This window comes from Eriocheir sinensis, chromosome 57 (assembly GCF_024679095.1).
Source record: "Eriocheir sinensis breed Jianghai 21 chromosome 57, ASM2467909v1, whole genome shotgun sequence".
Lineage (NCBI taxonomy): Eukaryota > Metazoa > Arthropoda > Malacostraca > Decapoda > Varunidae > Eriocheir > Eriocheir sinensis.
In genome coordinates this window covers 2,651,850-2,670,688 of record NC_066565.1, presented here as the reverse complement: position 1 = coordinate 2,670,688, position 18,839 = coordinate 2,651,850, and the positions used below count along the sequence as shown (strand labels likewise).

The following is an 18,839-nucleotide window of genomic DNA, read 5'->3' as shown; positions in this document are numbered from 1 at the left end:
CCACGCCGCGCCCCCCGCCCCCAAGACGCTCTTCAAGGGCAGCTGGGGGGGTGCGGGGGGCCCCTCAGCACAGCAGCACGCGCAGACCAAGTCCCCGGCGTCAGCGAGGGCACAGCAGAAGAGCGAGACTTCGTATGCGGAGGTCAGCGACGGTTATGGCTACCAGGTGAGGGATTCTACTTGTTGTTGTTCTTATAGTAGTAGTAGTAGTTGTAGTTGTAGTAGTAGTAGTAGTAGTCAATCTCCAAAGTACGACCAATATCTTCAAAATATAAGTATGTGATATGCTCCCAAATTTCGCGAGATCAACTTATGCAATATTAGTAATAGTAGTAGTTGTTGTAGTAGTAGAATTAGTAGTAGTAAGGCTTTAAAGTATATCTGATATCGAGTTTCCTTTTTAAACAACTGTAATTTTGTCCCTAATTTCGCGATGCCGGATTACGCGATTTCCAATGAACCGGAAACTGAGGATTATCCCACTGAACATAACCTTGCCCTTTTACTTGCTGCGTGTCTCTCGGCGCTTCCTCGCAACACCTCGCCCTCCGTGACAATCCCTCCCCATTCCCCTCCCCCTTGTATCAAACCTTGGATAGCTCTCTCCTTAGACTTCGGGCAGTATTAAAAGACTCGCTTCTCTCATCAGCTAAGGTCAAAGAGGGGGTCAGTCGGGTTCTAATGAGGGTACAGAAGAAGGGTCACACTACCACCAGGGTCATAGAACTACGCCTGGAAATGCCCACAACTCCTACGAAAGCCTTGTCAAATATGTGTTTCTTAGGTTCATGGTACAGAGGAAGGCTCAAACTACCACCAGGGTCATGAAGCTACTCCTGGAAATGCCCACAACTCCTACGAAAGCCTTGTCAAATATGTGTTTCTTAGGTTCATGGTACAGAGGAAGGCTCAAACCACCACCAGGGTCATAAAACTACTGGAAATGCCCACAACTCCTATGAAAGCCTTGTCAAATATGTGTTTCTTAGGTTCATGGTACAGAGGAAGGGTCACACTACCACCAGGGTCATAGAAGTACACCTGGAAATGCCCACAACTCCTACGAAAGCCTTGTCAAATTGGTGTTCTTGGGCAGCGAAATGTCTTGTAATACGACCGTTATTGAGCGAAAATATACGCGATCGAGAGTTACGCGCGAAAACTAAATGGCGCTGTTCATTGGTCACTCGATTTTCGTCTTTTGCGAATTCACCGTGCGCGAATTCGTGTATCGCGCTAAATTCCGCGCTATTCCGGGACATATATAAGTTTGACTGTCCTGATTTTTAAGGTGACATAGATTACTCTCTCTCTCTCTCTCTCTCTCTCTCTCTCTCTCTCTCTCTCTCTCTCTCTCTCTCTCTCTCTCTCTCTCTCAACAGTTTCCTGGCAAGACTCAGTAATGTTTGTTTCAGCAGTAAGTGTGTGTGTGTGTGTGTGTGTGTGTGTGTGTGTGTGTGAATTTAAGCGCACACACACACACACACACACACACACATTCTTTACAACTAATGGATTTGATAAGTTTTTATTGGAGAGAGAGAGAGAGAGAGAGAGAGAGAGAGAGAGAGAGCATTTACATACCCATAAAGGAATTTCTTTGCCTCTCTCATACATGGATCCTTAGAGACAAACATTAGTCTCTCTCTCTCTCTCTCTCTCTCTAACCTAACCTAAACTAACCTCTCTCTCTCTAACCTAACCTAACCTCTCTCTCTCTCTCTCTCTCTCTCTAACCTAACATACTACCATCACTCTCATTTCTCTCATTTCCTTCTCACTCCTAAACCCCCCCTCCTCCTCCTCCTCCTCCTCCTCCTCTTCCTCATCACCATCATCATCATCAGCTTCCCGTTCTCCCTCAGTACCAACAAAAGGAAGGGGACACTAAAGCCTTCGCCGAGCTGGTCTTCGGCTCCGTGGACTTAGCCTACCGGGGGTCCTGCTCCAAGCTCCACCTCCTGCAGGATCCGCCCCCCCGCGTCCTGCTCTCCCGGACTGCCCCCGCGCCCCCGTCACACCTCCCTCGGCATAATGCTTCTAGGTGGGTGTTTGTGTGTGTGTGTGTGTGTGTGTGTGTCAAGATGTAATATATTTAAAGATAATATAAAAAGAAAAAAAATATTAAAGTTGGGAAATTCGTGTGTGTGTGTGTGTGTGTGTGTGTGTCAAGATGTAATATATTTAAAGATAATATAAAAAGAAAAAAAACGTATTAAAGTTGGGAAATTCGTGTGTGTGTGTGTGTGTGTCAAGATGTAATATATTTAAAGATAATATAAAAAGAAAAAAACAGTATTAAAGTTGGGAAATTTGTGTGTGTGTGTGTGTGTGTCAAGATGTAATATATTTAAAGATAATATAAATAGAAAAAAAACTGTATTAAAGTTGGGAAATAGATGTGTGTTTGTGTGTGTGTGTTTAGAAGTGAGGGCAACAGATTAACTTATGACACACATTTAGCATTCTCTCTCTCTCTCTCTCTCTCTCTCTCTCTCTCTCGCTCTCGCTCTCACCCTATCACCTCCTCTCACACCCCTTCTCTCCCCCCAGTGACCAGGGCATCGAAGACGGCTCCTTCAGCTCCTCCATCAGCTCCCTGGGGGACGCGTCAACACAGGAGGTGCCGTGGGGGGTGGGGGGGGCACACACGCTGGCCATGGGTGTGCCGGGGGGCCTGGGGTCGTCAATCAGCGAGGGGGACTCAGGCTTCGTGGGCCCCCCCTCCCCCTACTCCTCCACCTGTGGGTCATTTCTCTCCCCCCCCTCCCTGGTGTCCACCCCCCTCGGCACTCCCTCGTCCCGGCAAGGTGGGTGTGTGTGTGTTTGTTTGTTGGTTTGTGGTGTTTTTGTTGATATTTTTTTTCTTTTTCTTCTTCTTTGTGTTTTTCTTCTTCTTCTTCTTCTTCTTTTTCTTTTTCCTCTTTTTTCTTCCTCTTCTTCTTCTTCCTCCTCCTCCTCCTCCTCCTCCTCTTCTTTTTTTTCTTCTTTTTCTTCCTCTTCTGTTTCTTCTTCACCCTCCTCCTCCTCTTCTTCTTTTTCTTCTTCTCCTTCTTCTTTTCTCCTTCTCCTCCTTCTCCTTCTTCAACAAAAACAGTGCAAAACAAAAAAACACCAAAAAAAACAAACACAACTTGCTGCTCCCAGTGTTGCAAAAATATAAGGGAATGAAATTGTATAGATGGAACGAACTCACACCATGTCCTTCTCCAGGCTCGGGCAACAGCCTCAAGAACTCCGGGAGCCTCAACAGCCTTCAGCGACGGTTCCTGCGTAACGTGAACACCTCGTTGGAGGCTCTGGGGGCGGGGCAGGACGAGGCGGGGGGTCGGGCGCCCTCCCCCGGCCACCCCGCCCAGCGCCGCGCCACGAAGCTGGGCGTGGCCGTCATAATACAGCTTCAGGGACAACAACAACATCAACAGCAGCGAGAGTGAGTGGGCAGCTTAACACACTAGAGATTAAGCTAACGATCTATCCATGTCTAATTAAATATCCATCTATTGATCTGTACCATCCATATATCCTCTTGTATCTTGACCTATGTTGCTCCACCTTCCCACTCATCCACCCATCCACTCACCTCTTCCCCCCGTGGCAGGCGCGTGGAGGAGTGGCTGTTTCTCCACCTGGGCGTCATCGAGAGCTGCGTCAACAAGCTCCAGTCCGCCCTGCACTCCGCCTACCTCCACCGGCAGACCTTCGTGTCCTCCACCCATGCTGCTGTCGCCAAACTGCAGCAGGTGAGGAGGAGGAGGAGGAGGAGGAGATGATTAGAGAGTAGGGAAAGGAAGAAGAAGGAGGAGGAGGAGGAGGAGGAGGAGGAGGAGATGGTTAGGGAGTAGGGAAAGGAAGAAGAAGGAGGAGGAGGGAATATGAGAAGGAAGAGAGAGGAGGAGGAGGGGAAGAGAGAGAGAGAAGATTGTGAGGAAAAGAGGAGGAGGAGGAGGAGGAGATGGTTAGAGAGTAGGGAATGGAAGAAGAACGAGGAGGAGGAGGGAATATGAGAAGGAAGAGAGAGGAGGAGGAGGGGAAGAGAGAGAGAGAAGATTGTGAGGAAAGGAGGAGGAGGAGGAGGAGGGAAGATGATTAGGGAGTAGGGAAAGGAAGAAGGAGGAGGAGGAGGAGGGAATATGAGAAGGAAGAGAGAGGAGGAGGAGGGGAAGAGAGAGAGGGAAGATTGTGAGGAAAGAAGAAGGAGGAGGAGGAGGAAGAAGGAAAGAGAGAAGAGGGTAAGGGAAGAGGAGGAGGGAGGGAAGAGAAGGAGAGGGAAGGAAGAAGAGGAGAGGAGGGGAAGGAAGAGAGGGAAGGAGGAGGAGGAGAGAATGGAGAGGAATGAAGGGAAGGGAAGAAAAAGGAAGGAGTTTAACAGAAGGAGGAGGAGGAGGATGAAGGAGAGGAAGGAAGGGAAGAAAAATGGAGATTGACAGAGAAAGAAGAGGAGGAGGAGAAGGAGAGGAAGGAAGGAAGGAAGGAGAAGAAAACACACAAAACATAAACAAACAAAAAATCCACGCAAATTTAACCGTAAACAAACATATGTACTCACACCATTCCACCCCCAGGACCTTGTGGACTTGGTGAGCGGACCGCGGTTGTGTCGGCCGGTGTGGTTGGGGCTGCTGGGTCAGTCCGGGGCGGCTGTGGCGGCTGCGGCGGAGAGACACGCCCTCTGCACCTCCTTCGTGGACACCTTGGCGGCTGTTCTCGGCACCTTCGACACCAAGCAGACCAACTTGTGAGTGGTGATGATGGTGGTGGTGATGATGGTGGTGGTGGTGGTGATGGTGGTGGTGGTGATGATTCTGTTATTTTCTTTGTTTTCTTTGTTTTCATTATTTTTTTCTTTGTTTTTTTTCATTTATCATATTTTTCCTTATTTCTTTCTTCTTTTCTTTCACTTTCCTTCATTTTTTCCTTCTCCTTTTTTCATCTTTCTTCTTTTCCCTCAATTTCCTTCTTTTTCTCCTTCATTTTTTCTTTTTTTCTTCTTTTCCCTCAATTTTCCTTCATTTTCCTTCTTTTTTGTGTCTTTTCCTCATTTTCCTTCTTTTTTCCTCATTTTCCTTCTTTCCTTCTTCTCTCATACTCTTCTCTCTCAATTTCCTCTTTTCTTCTTCCTCATCATCTTTTTCTTCCTCCTCCTTCTCCTTTCTGCAATCTTTCAATTTCCTTTCTTCTCCTTCTCCTTCTTTTCTATAATCTCCCTCAATTTCCTTCTATCTCCTCCTTCCTCCTTTCTATAATCTCTTTCAATATCCTTCCTCCTCCTCCTCTTCCTCCTCCTCCATCCGTCTCCCTCACACTGTTGCCAATCTTCCAGTTTCGTCAGCAAGCTCCTGACGGCTGTACTGACACATCACCTGGGCTGGGTGTCCACGGTGGCCCCCCATGACCCCCCGGTGCCCTCCTCGCCCCCCGCCTCACCCACCGCCCTTGCCCACCGCCCGCCCTTCACCCCTGCGCAGCCGTCGTGGGTGAGTGCTTGTGTGTGTGTGTGTGTGTATGTGTTGGTTCATGTCTGTTTTTCTTTGTGTGTGTGTGTGTGTGTGTGTGTGTGTGTGTGTGTGTGTGTGTGTGTGAAGCGAAACTGATGATGTTGATGATATGTCTTTTTGTTCAAGTTCTTTTTCTCTACGAGTTTGTTTATGTAAATTTGGAAGTCTCGTTTTTGTGCATTTCGTATCCGGCATTTTAATCGGCAATATTATTATTATTATTATTATTATTATTATTATTATTAGCAGTAGTAGTAGTAGTAGTAGTAGTAATAGTAGTAGTAGTTATTTAGCATACTATCACATTCATAGGAACAATACTTTACTAAACATTTACATATACATTTTTTCATCCATTACTATATAAAAAAAAAAGTTATGGAGTATCGAGTAACATCCTTTAATTTTATTTATTTATTTATTTATTTATTTTGATGCCCTTGAGCTGTATCCTTTGAGGTAACCCCCCCTCCCCTCCCTCCCCATCACTTCCCACCCATCACCCACTCACCCACTCACCCGCACCTCCCCCCCTTAGGCTGAGCGGCTGAGTGAGTCACACCCATACAGCGCGGTGTGGGCCCAACTTTGTGAGCTGAGCGGGGCGGTCGGCTATCCGCCCCGCGCCGCTCGCACCGTCCTGCTGGGCTCCGACACCTCCCTCCTCCAGCACCTCCTCACCATACTCTCCTATGTCATCAGGTGCTCACAGGTAAGGGCTGAGAGGAAGAGGATTGTTGTTTTTGTTTGTTTTTTTCATCTTTTGTGTTTTTTCTGTATTTCTCTCTCTCTCTCTCTCTCTTAGTTTCCCCTTTCAGCTTTTCAATTTCCTTCTTTCTATTTGTTCCTCTCTTTCAATTTCCTTCTTTCATCATCTCCTACTCTCTTCTTCTTTCTCCTCCTCCTCCTCCTCCTCCTCCTCCTCCATAGACCGACTTATCTTCTGGTGTCTGTTCTTCCTATGTATTCCTCCTCCTCCTCCTCCTCCTCCTCCTCCTCCTCCTCTTTATCCCCATCTTCTTCTTTCTTTGTTTCTTCTGTATTCTTCATTTCCTCCTCCTCTTTATCCTCATCTTCTTCTTCTTTATCCTCCTCCTCCTCCTCTTCGTTTTCTTCTTTTTCTTCTTGTTTTCTTCCTCTTCCTTTGTTTCCTCCTCCTCCTCCTCCTCCTCCTCTTCTTTGTTTTCTTTTTTATTCTTCTTGTTTTCTTCCTCTCCTATGTTTCCTCCTCCTTCTCGTCCTCCTCCTCTTAAGTCAAATAAAACACAAACATTGAAATAAGAACTCCCTCCCCCCATCCCCACCTCCCTCACCTCCACACCTCCTCCCATACAGGTGGTGGAGCAGCAGGTGGAATGTCCCGTGGGTGGCCCCGACGTGGCCCCGGCCGTGCCCCGCCACCTCCAGGCCGGGTCCTCCCAGTGCTCCTCAGCCGCCTCCATCGTCACCATCGTGGAGGAGGCCCCGGGGACACTGCAGCGCGAGGCAAGCTTACGGCACAGCAGGAGGGCCACTCGGGGCGGGGCGCGGACGCAGGAACCCCGGGGCATGTCGGACGGGGCGGAGGAGCAGCCCCGACAAGCCCCAGACCAAGGTGGAGTCGTGGAAAAGCGATGGATGTTGAACGATGGTGAGGAGATTGTGATCCACGGTGCTGGGGAGGGTGGCCGGCCCCCCTCCCCCTACCCCAGTGTGGAGGCCCCCCCTAGACCCCCGGACGTGCCCCCTGCGCCCCTGGAGGCTCCCCCGGAACGCCCCGCCAGAACATTGAAAACCTGTAAAACTTCAAGTGATTTAGCAGCTCTGGCGGGCGGTGAGGATGAGGAGGAGGAGGACATGATGAGAGGGGGGGGCATGTACCTCACCCCAGGCCCTCCCGCAGGTGCCCCCGCCCCCACCCCCACCCCCAGGAGCCTGTACCCCGCCTTGCACCACCTGGATGACCACCGGGAGACCTTTGGCCCGGTGATACTCGAGCCGGGAATTATCGCGGAAAAGGTTCACAAACTCTTCCGTGGGTCGCCGTTAAGAGACCCAGACCCAGCCCAAGCCACCCAGACCCCCCCACAGACCCCAACGCCCTCTGCCCCCTCCCCCCAGGCTCCCATTCCCCCGCCAAGGACTAGAAGGAGTATATCGGGGAAGGGGGAGAGGGAGGGGCCGGTGTGTGTTGCCCCGGCACCCGAGTCAGCTGGTCTGAGGCGGGTCTGCCCCACGCGGGTGACTGTGCCGGCGAAGGACATTCACCCGGAAGTGGAGGAGGGCGGGGGGGTGCTCCTCCTCCACCAGAGCACTCCACCCGCACACGCACACTCGGAAACGCACATACGGGACCTACACAGCCGCACACAAGCTCTGGCTGATGCACACTCACACGCACAGTCCGACTCACACATACACACTCAAAGACGCACACAACCCCCGACACACACGCAGTCGGAAACGCACATACGCACACATAAAAATCAAATCTTACCAATGCACTCACAATCAGACTCACACATACACACACAGAGACGCACACAACCCCCGACACACACGCACACACAGCCAGAAACGCACATACGCACACATAAAAATCAATTCATACCAACGCACTCACAATCGGACTCACACATACACACACAGAGACGCACACAAACGCAGAAACGCACACAGAATAACACAAAACTCGAGGGCTTATCCAGGGTGAAGGGTGACCTCGTGACCTGTCTCCCGCACCCTATGGACACCAGGCGAAGGGTCAGGTCGAGAAACGTGGGTCGCGAATCCGCCTCTGACCTCACAAAACTGGAAGCCGACCGGACGATATACCCCACACTGACCGACCTGAAGGAGGACAGCACGGCGCCAGGTCAGGGGTCGAAGCTGGGTCATGTTGGGTCATCGGAGGTCACGCAGACTCACCGACGGCACCACAGCGACCCTACCAATGGGGTGTTCACGTGCGTTCCGATAGCGGAGTTGAATGTGGTGGAGGAGATGGTGGAGAGGTCACACCCACACCCAAATGCGGGGCCGGGTGTGGTGGGTGTGGGTGTCTCGGAAAACCCCACAACCTCGGTGCTTAGGGAAGAGGAGAGGACGGACAGTGAGGGTAAGGAGGAGGAAGAGAAGAAGGAAGAGGAGGAAGGGAAGAAGGAAGAGGAAGTGAAGATTGAGGAGCCTGTTGTTATACCCATGCCCAGGTGAGAGAGAGAGAGAGAGAGAGAGAGAGAGAGAGAGAGAGAGAGAGAAGGGAACGATAGTGATTTAAGAATGAGAGAGAAAAAAGAAGAAAAAATTAATGAAAGAGAGAAAGGGAGGATAGCGATGAGAGAGAGAGAGAGAGAGAGAGAATTAAACTAAAAAGAGGAATTAAGGAAAGAGAGAGAGAGAGAGAGATTCTTACATATACAAGCTTGCAATTCAACAAAAAATTCCAAACATTATGACAAAGCTCACCTCAAACCACAGCTAACCTCATGTCACTTCACCTAACCTCACCCCACCTTATTTCATGTCACCCAGTATTACCTCATGTCACCTCATATCAGGGTAACAGGTCACGTCTCCTCCCGAAATTGACCTAACTTTCGGCCACTCCTCAAACTCTTTATTGGGGCAGAGTAGCGGGATTTTTTTTTCCACATTTGTAACCCTTTTTGATGCCCTTGAAGTGAGTCCTCTGCTGTAAAAAATAAATAAATAAATAAATATGTCACCTCATTTTAATTATTTTTTTATAGCTAAAGAAACAGCTCAAAGGCAACTCAAGACAAAGGCTTAAAAAAAAAGTCTGCTAATCGCTTTTCCTATATCATGTCATATCATGTCTTCTCGTATCACTGACATGACATCTGTGCCTCATGTTACTTCACTTCATCAGTTCATCTCATCTCATATCTCACCTTACTTCACCTCCATACATGTCATCTCATTCTGTCTTTTCTCACCATATATCACTTCAACTGTCATGTCACTTCAAGTCACCTCACCTCACTCTACCTCTGTACCTGTCACCTCATTATACCTCTTCGCACCATATCTCACCTCACATTGCCTTATATCACTTCAACTCTCATGTCACTTCAAGTCACCTCACCTCACTCTACCTCTGTACCTGTCACCTCATTATACCTCTTCGCACCATATCTCACCTCACATTACCTTATATCACTTCAACTCTCATGTCACTTCAAGTCACCTCACCTCACTCTACCTCTATACCTGTCACCTCAATCTACCTCACCCTATTTCACCTCACATGACCTTATATCACTTCAACTCTCATGTCACTTCAAGTCACCTCACCTCACCTCTCCCATCCTCACCTCACTCTACCTCCATACCTGTCACCTCAATCTACCTCACTATATCTAACCTCACAAGACCTATTATCACTTCAACTCTCATGTCACTTCAAGTCACCTCACTTCACTCTACCTCTATACCTGTCACCTCATTCTACCTCACCATATCTCACCTCAAATTACCTTATATCACTTCAACTCTCATGTCACTTCAAGTCACCTCACTTCACTCTACCTCCATACCTGTCACCTCAATCTACCTCACGATATCTCACCTCAAATTACCTTATATCACTTCAACCCTCATGTCACTTCAAGTCATCTCACCTCACCTCACTGTACCTCCATCCCTGTCACCTCAATCTACCTCACCTTATCTCACATCACATTACCATCACTTCAACTCTCACGTCACCTCAAGTCACCTCACCTCACCTCTTCCACCCTCAGATGTGTGTGTATCCCTACCACCAGCAACAACACCTCCTCCACCTTCACCACCACCGCTAATGGGCTGGTGGGGTCACTGCTGGGGGGGGTGTTAGACCATTACGCGTCACCCTTCGTCCTGCACGCCACCACGCAGACGCAGCGCTGGGAGGATGCGCTTCGCCAAGACCTGTCCTCCGCGGCGCACCACTCACCCCTAGACCCTCAGCTGGCGGAGGCAGTGGCGGTGGTGGCGGATGCTGACTCATGGTAGGTTGGCGGCTTGGGGTCAGGGTTCATTTATATCCTGGTAACATACACTCCCAGGTCTTTCTCTGCCTCTGTGGTGGATAGTGGAGTGTTACCCATGTGGTATTGGTGTGCTGGATATCCCTTCACTGGTAGCCTGGTAACATACACTCCCAGGTCTTTCTCTGCCTCTGTGGTGGATAGTGGAGTGTTTCCCATGTGGTATTGGTGTGCTGGATATCCCTTCACTGGTAGCCTGGTAACATACACTCCCAGGTCTTTCTCTGCCTCTGTGGTGGATAGTGGAGTGTTTCCCATGTGGTATTGGTGTGCTGGATATCCCTTCACTGGTAGCCTGGTAACATACACTCCCAGGTCTTTCTCTGCCTCTGTGGTGGATAGTGGAGTGTTTCTCATGTGGTAGGAGCTTCGTGGTGCAGTGGTTAGCACACTCGGCTCACAACCGAGAGAGCCCGGGTTCGATTCCCGGGCGGAGTGGAAAAATTTGGGTGGCTTTTCCGATACCCTACGCCCCTGTCCACCCAGCAGTGAATGGGTACCAGGTATTAATCGGGGGTTGTGTCCTGTCTCCTGGGATCTGTTTCCTTCCCCTTCTGTCTATCCCCGGCATATGACCACAGATGTTGCACCGACTAAACGAAACCTTTTCCCATGTGGTATTGGTGTGCTGGATTTCCCCTCCCAAGGTGCAGGACTTTACATTTTTCTTCACTGAATTGTAGCAGCCACTTTTTGTTCCACTCCTGTAGCTTGGTGAGGTCTTCTGGTAGGAAATCCACAGTCGAGGGGTTAAGGAAAATTATGTAAAACAAGACCCATAGTACTGTAGGCCGATTGATATTTTGTATAGCACTCGAGTTCTGTTCCAATGGCATGTTTTGGGTCTGAAAATCCACCATTAAACTTCTAAATGACAACCCCAAACACTTCTAGCATCAGTATAATATATTTGAGCTGGCCGTGTGTGAGGACTAAGATAAGGTTGTTTGCGAGCTATTTTTCTTCACTTTATTTATTTATTTATTTTTTATGCCCTTGATCTGCCTCCTTTCTGTAAATCATTAACATTATCAGCTTCTAAGGGTTGTATGACAAGATGTATCAACACTCAAGAACATATTTGGCAAGGCTTTCATAGGAGTTGTGGGCATTTCCAGGGGTAGTTTTATGACCCTGGTGGTAGTGTGAGTCTTCCTCTGTACCATGAACCTAAGAAACACACATTTGACAAGGCTTTCGTAGGAGTTGTGGGCATTTCCAGGGGTAGTTTTATGATCCTGGTGGTAGTGTGAGTCTTCCTCTGTACCATGAACCTAAGAAACACACATTTGACAAGGCTTTCGTAGGAGTTGTGGGCATTTCCAGGGGTAGTTTTATGACCCTGGTGGTAGTGTGAGTCTTCCTCTGTACCATGAACCTAAGAAACACACATTTGACAAGGCTTTCATAGGAGTTGTGGGCATTTCCAGGGGTAGTTTTATGACCCTGGTGGTAGTGTGAGTCTTCTGTACCATGAACCTAAAGAAACACACATTTGACAAGGCTTTCATAGGAGTTGTGGGCATTTCCAGGGGTAGTTTTATGACCCTGGTGGTAGTGTGAGTCTTCCTCTGTACCATGAACCTAAGAAACACACATTTGACAAGGCTTTCATAGGAGTTGTGGGCATTTCCAGGGGTAGTTTTATGACCCTGGTGGTAGTGTGACCCTTCTTCTGTACCATGAACCTAAGAAACGCACATTTGACAAGGATTTCATAGGAGTTGTGGGCATTTCCAGGGGTAGTTTTATGACCCTGGTGGTAGTGTGAGTCTTCTTCTGTACCATGAACCTAGGAAACACACATTTGACAAGGCTTTCATAGGAGTTCTGGGCATTTCCAGGGGTAGTTTTATGACCCTGGTGGTAGTGTGAGTCTTCCTCTGTACCATGAACCTAGGAAACACACATTTGACAAGGCTTTCATAGGAGTTCTGGGCATTTCCAGGGGTAGTTTTATGACCCTGGTGGTAGTGTGAGTCTTCCTCTGTACCATGAACCTAAGAAACACACATTTGACAAGGCTTTCGTAGGAGTTGTGGGCATTTCCAAGGGTAGTTTTATGACCCTGGTGGTAGTGTGAGTCTTCCTCTGTGCCATGAACCTAAGAAACACACATTTGACAAGGCTTTCATAGGAGTTGTGGGCATTTCCAGGGGTAGTTTTATGACCCTGGTGGTAGTGTGAGTCTTCTTCTGTACCATGAACCTAAGAAACACACATTTGACAAGGCTTTCATAGGAGTTGTGGGCATTTCCAGGGGTAGTTTTATGACCCTGGTGGTAGTGTGACCCTTCCTCTGTACCATGAACCTAAGAAACACACATTTGACAAGGCTTTCATAGGAGTTGTGGGCATTTCCAGGGGTAGTTTTATGACCCTGGTGGTAGTGTGACCCTTCCTCTGTACCATGAACCTAAGAAACACACATTTGACAAGGCTTTCATAGGAGTTGTGGGCATTTCCAGGGGTAGTTTTATGACCCTGGTGGTAGTGTGACCCTTCTTCTGAACCATGAACCTAAGAAACACACATTTGACAAGGCTTTCATAGGAGTTGTGGGCATTTCCAGGGGTAGTTTTATGACCCTGGTGGTAGTGTGACCCTTCTTCTGTACCATGAACCTAAGAAACACACATTTGACAAGGCTTTCATAGGAGTTGTGGGCATTTCCAGGGGTAGTTTTATGACCCTGGTGGTAGTGTGAGTCTTCCTCTGTACCATGAACCTAAGAAACACACATTTGACAAGGCTTTCATAGGAGTTGTGGGCATTTCCAGGGGTAGTTTTATGACCCTGGTGGTAGTGTGACCCTTCCTCTGTACCATGAACCTAAGAAACACACATTTGACAAGGCTTTCATAGGAGTTGTGAGCATTTCCAGGGGTAGTTTTATGACCCTGGTGGTAGTGTGACCCTTCCTCTGTACCGTGAACCTGAAGAAACACTCATTAGAACCCGACTGACCCCTTCTTTGACCCTTTGAAACAGGTGATGTGAGAAGCGAGTATGTCTTTTAATACCAACGTAAATGTCTCTCCTCCACTAATACCAACGCACCTTCATCTTCACAGGGAGGTGCAGGTGGTGTCCTCGCACTCCTATGTGGTGGGCGGCGGCGGTGGCGGCTGCGGCGGGGGGCTGGTGGGGCTGAGGGTGGACGCCTCGCCTCTCGTCTCCTCCATCACCGACTCTGTTCTGGACCTGACCCGCCTCGGCACCAGTCCTCTGTTTGTACGTGTGTGTGTGTGTGTGTGTGTGTGTTTGTTTGTTTGTTTGTTTGTTTGCTTGTGTGTGTGTGTCTTGTTTTCTCTCCCATCCCTTCCTTTCCCTTCCCTTCCGTTCTCTTCCCTTCCCTTCCTTTCTCTTCCCTTCCCTTCCCTTCCCTTCCTTTCTCTTCCCTTCCTTTATCTTCCCATCCCTTCCTTTCTCTTCCGTTCCCATCCCTTCCCTTCCTTTCTCTTCCCTTCCGTTCCCTTCCCTTCCCTTCCTTTCCCTTCCCTTCCCTTCCTTTCTCTTCCGTTCCCTTCCTTTCCTTTCTCTTCCCTTTCCTTCCTTTCTCTCCTTCATTCCCTTTCACATATCTCTCCTTTCTCTCCTCATATTCAGATAGCATATAACATTTAGTGGAGAGTGTGTGTGTGTGTGTGTATGTGTGTGTGTATTATGTCGCTTATTGAATTATACACCACATCTATGGTTATATTTCACTTATTCACCTTAATAGATTCAACAGCTCCTAAGATTTTACCACTGTTCTCACATTATTTATTTTACCAATATTTTCACCATTTATTTCAACATTATTTCTCTTTCTTCAACATTCACTTCATCATTATTTCTCCTTTTCCTTCGCCCCCAGATCGTACAACACCTTGAGGAGCGTCTTAGCGAACTCTACCTCAAGTCTCAGCTCCTGGCGCAGTACCTCCTGGGCGGGGCGGTAGGCGGGGCGACGGGGGCCACCTCCGCGCCGTACCACCTGCCGGAGCTGACCCGCGCCCTGGGACTGGACCTGAACGACCTGCCCCTTCTGTTGGCGGTGGCCTCGACGCACACGCCCGCACTCACGCATATGTTTGGCTTATGTGTGAGGTGATAGTGGTTGTTTGGGGTGCTTGATGGTGCTGTGTCGGTGTGGCAGTGGGAGCAATAAGTGGTTAGTGGTGCTGGGAATGGCAGTGGGTGTTATAGTTGGCAAGTTGACAAGTTCTCCTCTCTCCCTTCTTTGTTCCGGTGTTGTCAAGTCCATCTCCCTCAGTCTGTCTTCCTTCCCCTCCTGTCTCTCTCCGGCACATGACCACAGATGTTGCGCCGACTAAACAAAACTTTCCAAACTTTCAATCTGTTTTCCTTCCCCTCCTGTCTCTCTCCGGCACATGACCACAGATGTTGCGCCGACTAAACAAAACTTTCAATCTGTCTTCCTTCCCCTCCTGTCTCTCTCCGGCATATGACCACAGATGTTGCGCCGACTAAACAAAACTTTCAATCTGTCTTTCTTCCCCTCCTGTCTCTCTCCGGCATATGACCACAGATGTTGCGCCGACTAAACAAAACTTTCCAAACTTTCAATCTGTTTTCCTTCCCCTCCTGTCTCTCTCCGGCATATGACCACAGATGTTGCGCCGACTAAACAAAACTTTCCAAACTTTCAATCTGTCTTCCTTCCCCTCCTGTCTCTCTCCGGCATATGACCACAGATGTTGCGCCGACTAAACAAAACTTTCCAAACTTTCAATCTGTTTTCCTTCCCCTCCTGTCTCTCTCCGGCACATGACCACAGATGTTGCGCCGACTAAACAAAACTTTCCAAACTTTCAATCTGTCTTTCTTCCCCTCCTGTCTCTCTCCGGCATATGACCACAGATGTTGCGCCGACTAAACGAAACTTTCCAAACTTTCAATCTGTTTTCCTTCCCCTCCTGTCTCTCTCCGGCATATGACCACAGATGTTGCGCCGACTAAACAAAACTTTCCAAACTTTCAATCTGTTTTCCTTCCCCTCCTGTCTCTCTCCGGCATATGACCACAGATGTTGCGCCGACTTAACGAAACTTTCAATCTGTCTTCTTTCCCCTCCTGTCTCTCTCCGACATATGACCACAGATGTTGCGCCGACTAAACAAAACTTTCAATCTGTCTTCCTTCCCCTCCTGTCTCTCTCCGGCACATGACCACAGATGTTGCGCCGACTAAATGAAACTTTCAATCTGTCTTTCTTCCCCTCTTGTCTCTCTCCGGCACATGACCACAGATGTTGCGCCAACTAAACAAAACTTTCCAAACTTTCAATCTGTTTTCCTTCCCCTCCTGTCTCTCTCTGGCATATGACCACAGATGTTGCGCCGACTAAACAAAACTTTCAATCTGTCTTCTTTCCCCTCCTGTCTCTCTCCGGCACATGACCACAGATGTTGCGCCGACTAAACAAAACTTTCAATCTGTCTTCCTTCCCCTCCTGTCTCTCTCCGGCACATGACCACAGATGTTGCGCCGACTAAACAAAACTTTCAATCTGTCTTCCTTCCCCTCCTGTCTCTCTCCGGCACATGACCACAGATGTTGCGCCGACTAAACAAAACTTTCAATCTGTCTTCCTTCCCCTCCTGTCTCTCTCCGGCACATGACCACAGATGTTGCGCCGACTAAACAAAACTTTCAATCTGTTTTCCTTCCCCTCCTGTCTCTCTCCGGCATATGACCACAGATGTTGTGCCGACTAAACGAAACTTTCCAAACTTTCAATCTGTCTTCATACATCATATTCGAGAGTTCTGGGACCATTTTAGTTGCAATTCTCTGTACCCTTTCCAGCTTTCTGATATCCAAACTCTAGATTTCATGGATAAAACTTACAAATTCAAGAGGAAGACATATTTTCAAGAGGAGTGCCACAAGAAGAAAAGTGTACCAGAAGTTTGTGCAAGAGGAAGGAAGAGGAAGAGGGACATTTTCAAGAGGAGAGAATCGCAAAGGCCAATCCGAGAGGTGGTTTAAGAGGTCACAGGAATGAAGGTGAACTGTGTGTGTGTGTGTGTGTGTGTGTGTGTGTGTGTTTGTACGTATGTATGGAAAAATTTTAAGCTTTTTTCGAGCTGTGATAAAACCTGTGATTAATACCCCCCCCTCCCCCCCCCTCGTGTGTGTGTGTGTGTGTGTGTGTGTGTGTGTGTGTCCCTCCCTTCCCCTACCCAGCTCCTATTAATCCATAAGAAACTGTGTATAAATATTAAAATTCTAAGTTATTATTATTATTATTGTTATTATTATTATTATTATTATTGTGGATATGTCTTGACATAGAAATAGATCATGTTTGATTAGTTAAGGGATGATTTTTGTCAGGTGTGTGCGTATGTGTGTGTGTGTGTGCGTGTTTTCCGTGGAAGTATAAAAAGTATCATTCATTTCGTACACATGATTTCTCTCTATCTATCTGTCTATCTATCAATCTCTCCCAGCTGGTCTGAAGGAGCCTACAATGATTGATTAATATATAGAAAGCTTAGGTGTGTGTGTGTGTGTGTGTGTGTGTGTGTGTGTGTGTGTGGACGTCAACCACTGATATTACGAACGAATTGCAAGGAACCGCCGGACCAGCATTGCCAGATTATCATACCCAGAACATCATATTCTCTGGAAACAAACACCGATTTTAACGATAACTCAAACTGAAGCTCTATATCGGGGTGGAAATGACAGTTTTGGGCGGAAATCGGCAAATATAAGCGGATGCGTACGGCAATCTGGCAACGTTGAACCCGACCCTGGCGCTTATGATTTCCCCCTTGCGTTTATACCCATGTCGGAGGTGCCTGTAGAGCAGTGCCATATCGTGTTGAAGGCACCGATCTGAAGGGGATAAATGGTTGGATGCCAAATCATAGGGTACGGAAGCTAAGGGTATTGAGTATGGTGTCGTGTTCAAGGCGTCTATGGTTTTCTGAGTCCCTTGTGTATGGTGTCGAACTGCAGTGTCGAGTCATTTATTTTACTTTACTTATCTTTTATTAATTTTTATTTTTATTTTTTGGATGTATGATTTACACCGAACGATGTTGTTTTTTCCGTCGCCTGTAAAGTCTCTATCCGTAAGTGTTTATGGAGATTGGCGAGTTATTTTCATATCCATTTTTTCCTCCTTTATCCGTAAGAGTTGATTATGCTTTTTATATTAATTTTTTCCTCTATCTATATCCGTATTAGTTTATGGATGATTAAGATTGATTGCCACACTTGTTTAATTTATTTTTTCCTTTCTTTTCTTTATCCGTATGAGTTGACGGAAGACGAAGAGCGATTGCAATGTTTTTATTATTATTATTTTTTTTAACATATTTTCCTCTTTTTTTGTGTTGGCGACAAACCAAAACGTCAATCCATGAAAAGCGTTTGTGGCGAGAATCATGTTGTTGTTGTTGGTTTGTGAATGCCTGTTGTTTTTAAGGGGGACTATTGTGTTATTATTATTGTTATCATTATTTTTTTTTTCTTTGTGTAAGTGTGTGTGTGTGTGTGTGTGTGTGTGTGGAAAGGGGAAGAAACCAAAAAAAATAACAATGCCCATCTCGTCCGCGTCTCTCCGGTAATGTAAAACGTTTTATAAATTTTGTAATGTTTATAAGCTAGTCAAGAATAAATGGGTCTCACATAAGGTTACAGACGCTGGTTTTATTGCGTGATTCCGTTCCTGGTTATCCCTATTTCCTCTCCGCCCTTCTCTGTGCTCTCCTCCAGTGGCTTCTAGAATTTCTTTAACCCGTCCGCTGCAATTGACACGGATTTTGCCTTCACTGGTAGCCTGGTAACATACACTCCCAGGTCTTTCTCTGCCTCTGTGGTGGATAGTGGAGTGTTTCCCATGTGGTATTGGTGTGCTGGATATCCCTTCACTGGTAGCCTGGTAACATACACTCCCAGGTCTTTCTCTGCCTCTGTGGTGGATAGTGGAGTGTTTCCCATGTGGTATTGGTGTGCTGGATATCCCTTCACTGGCAGCCTGGTAACATACACTCCCAGGTCTTTCTCTGCCTCTGTGGTGGATAGTCACTTAATCTCTCTGAAGGGAGTTTGTTCCAGTGGCGGATAACTCAGTTTAAGAGGGTCTTGTTTTGGTTTGTATAGATTTATATATAGAAAACCACTAAAATGCTACATGGCCATCATCTAATATGGAAAATGCACGCAGAATAAGAACAGCTAGAAAGTCGTTATTTAATCTGCTTGACACTCACTCCATGCCTATAGAGTAGATGAAAGGACTTTGGTATTTAATTAATTTACTCCTTATACAATTAAATATTATGGC

The 18,839-nt window shown here is 47.4% G+C and overlaps 1 protein-coding gene across 1 annotated transcript in view; it reads left to right on the top strand.

Moving 5' to 3' along the window:
* The window catches only part of LOC126984571 (uncharacterized), a 27,282-nt gene extending 9,090 nt beyond the window's left edge, over window positions 1-18,192 (top strand). The window contains exons 2-13 of the mRNA XM_050838302.1: window positions 1-166; window positions 1,866-2,044; window positions 2,554-2,810; window positions 3,214-3,433; window positions 3,602-3,743; window positions 4,566-4,738; window positions 5,324-5,477; window positions 6,037-6,210; window positions 6,834-8,686; window positions 10,241-10,489; window positions 13,603-13,762; window positions 14,391-18,192. The exon at window positions 1-166 is cut by the window's left edge and continues 144 nt beyond it. Of these exons, the coding sequence (XP_050694259.1) occupies window positions 1-166; window positions 1,866-2,044; window positions 2,554-2,810; window positions 3,214-3,433; window positions 3,602-3,743; window positions 4,566-4,738; window positions 5,324-5,477; window positions 6,037-6,210; window positions 6,834-8,686; window positions 10,241-10,489; window positions 13,603-13,762; window positions 14,391-14,627 (3,964 nt within the window). The 3' untranslated portion in view covers window positions 14,628-18,192. The remainder of the gene's footprint in view (window positions 167-1,865; window positions 2,045-2,553; window positions 2,811-3,213; window positions 3,434-3,601; window positions 3,744-4,565; window positions 4,739-5,323; window positions 5,478-6,036; window positions 6,211-6,833; window positions 8,687-10,240; window positions 10,490-13,602; window positions 13,763-14,390) is intronic.
* Window positions 18,193-18,839: the final 647 nt, after the last annotated feature.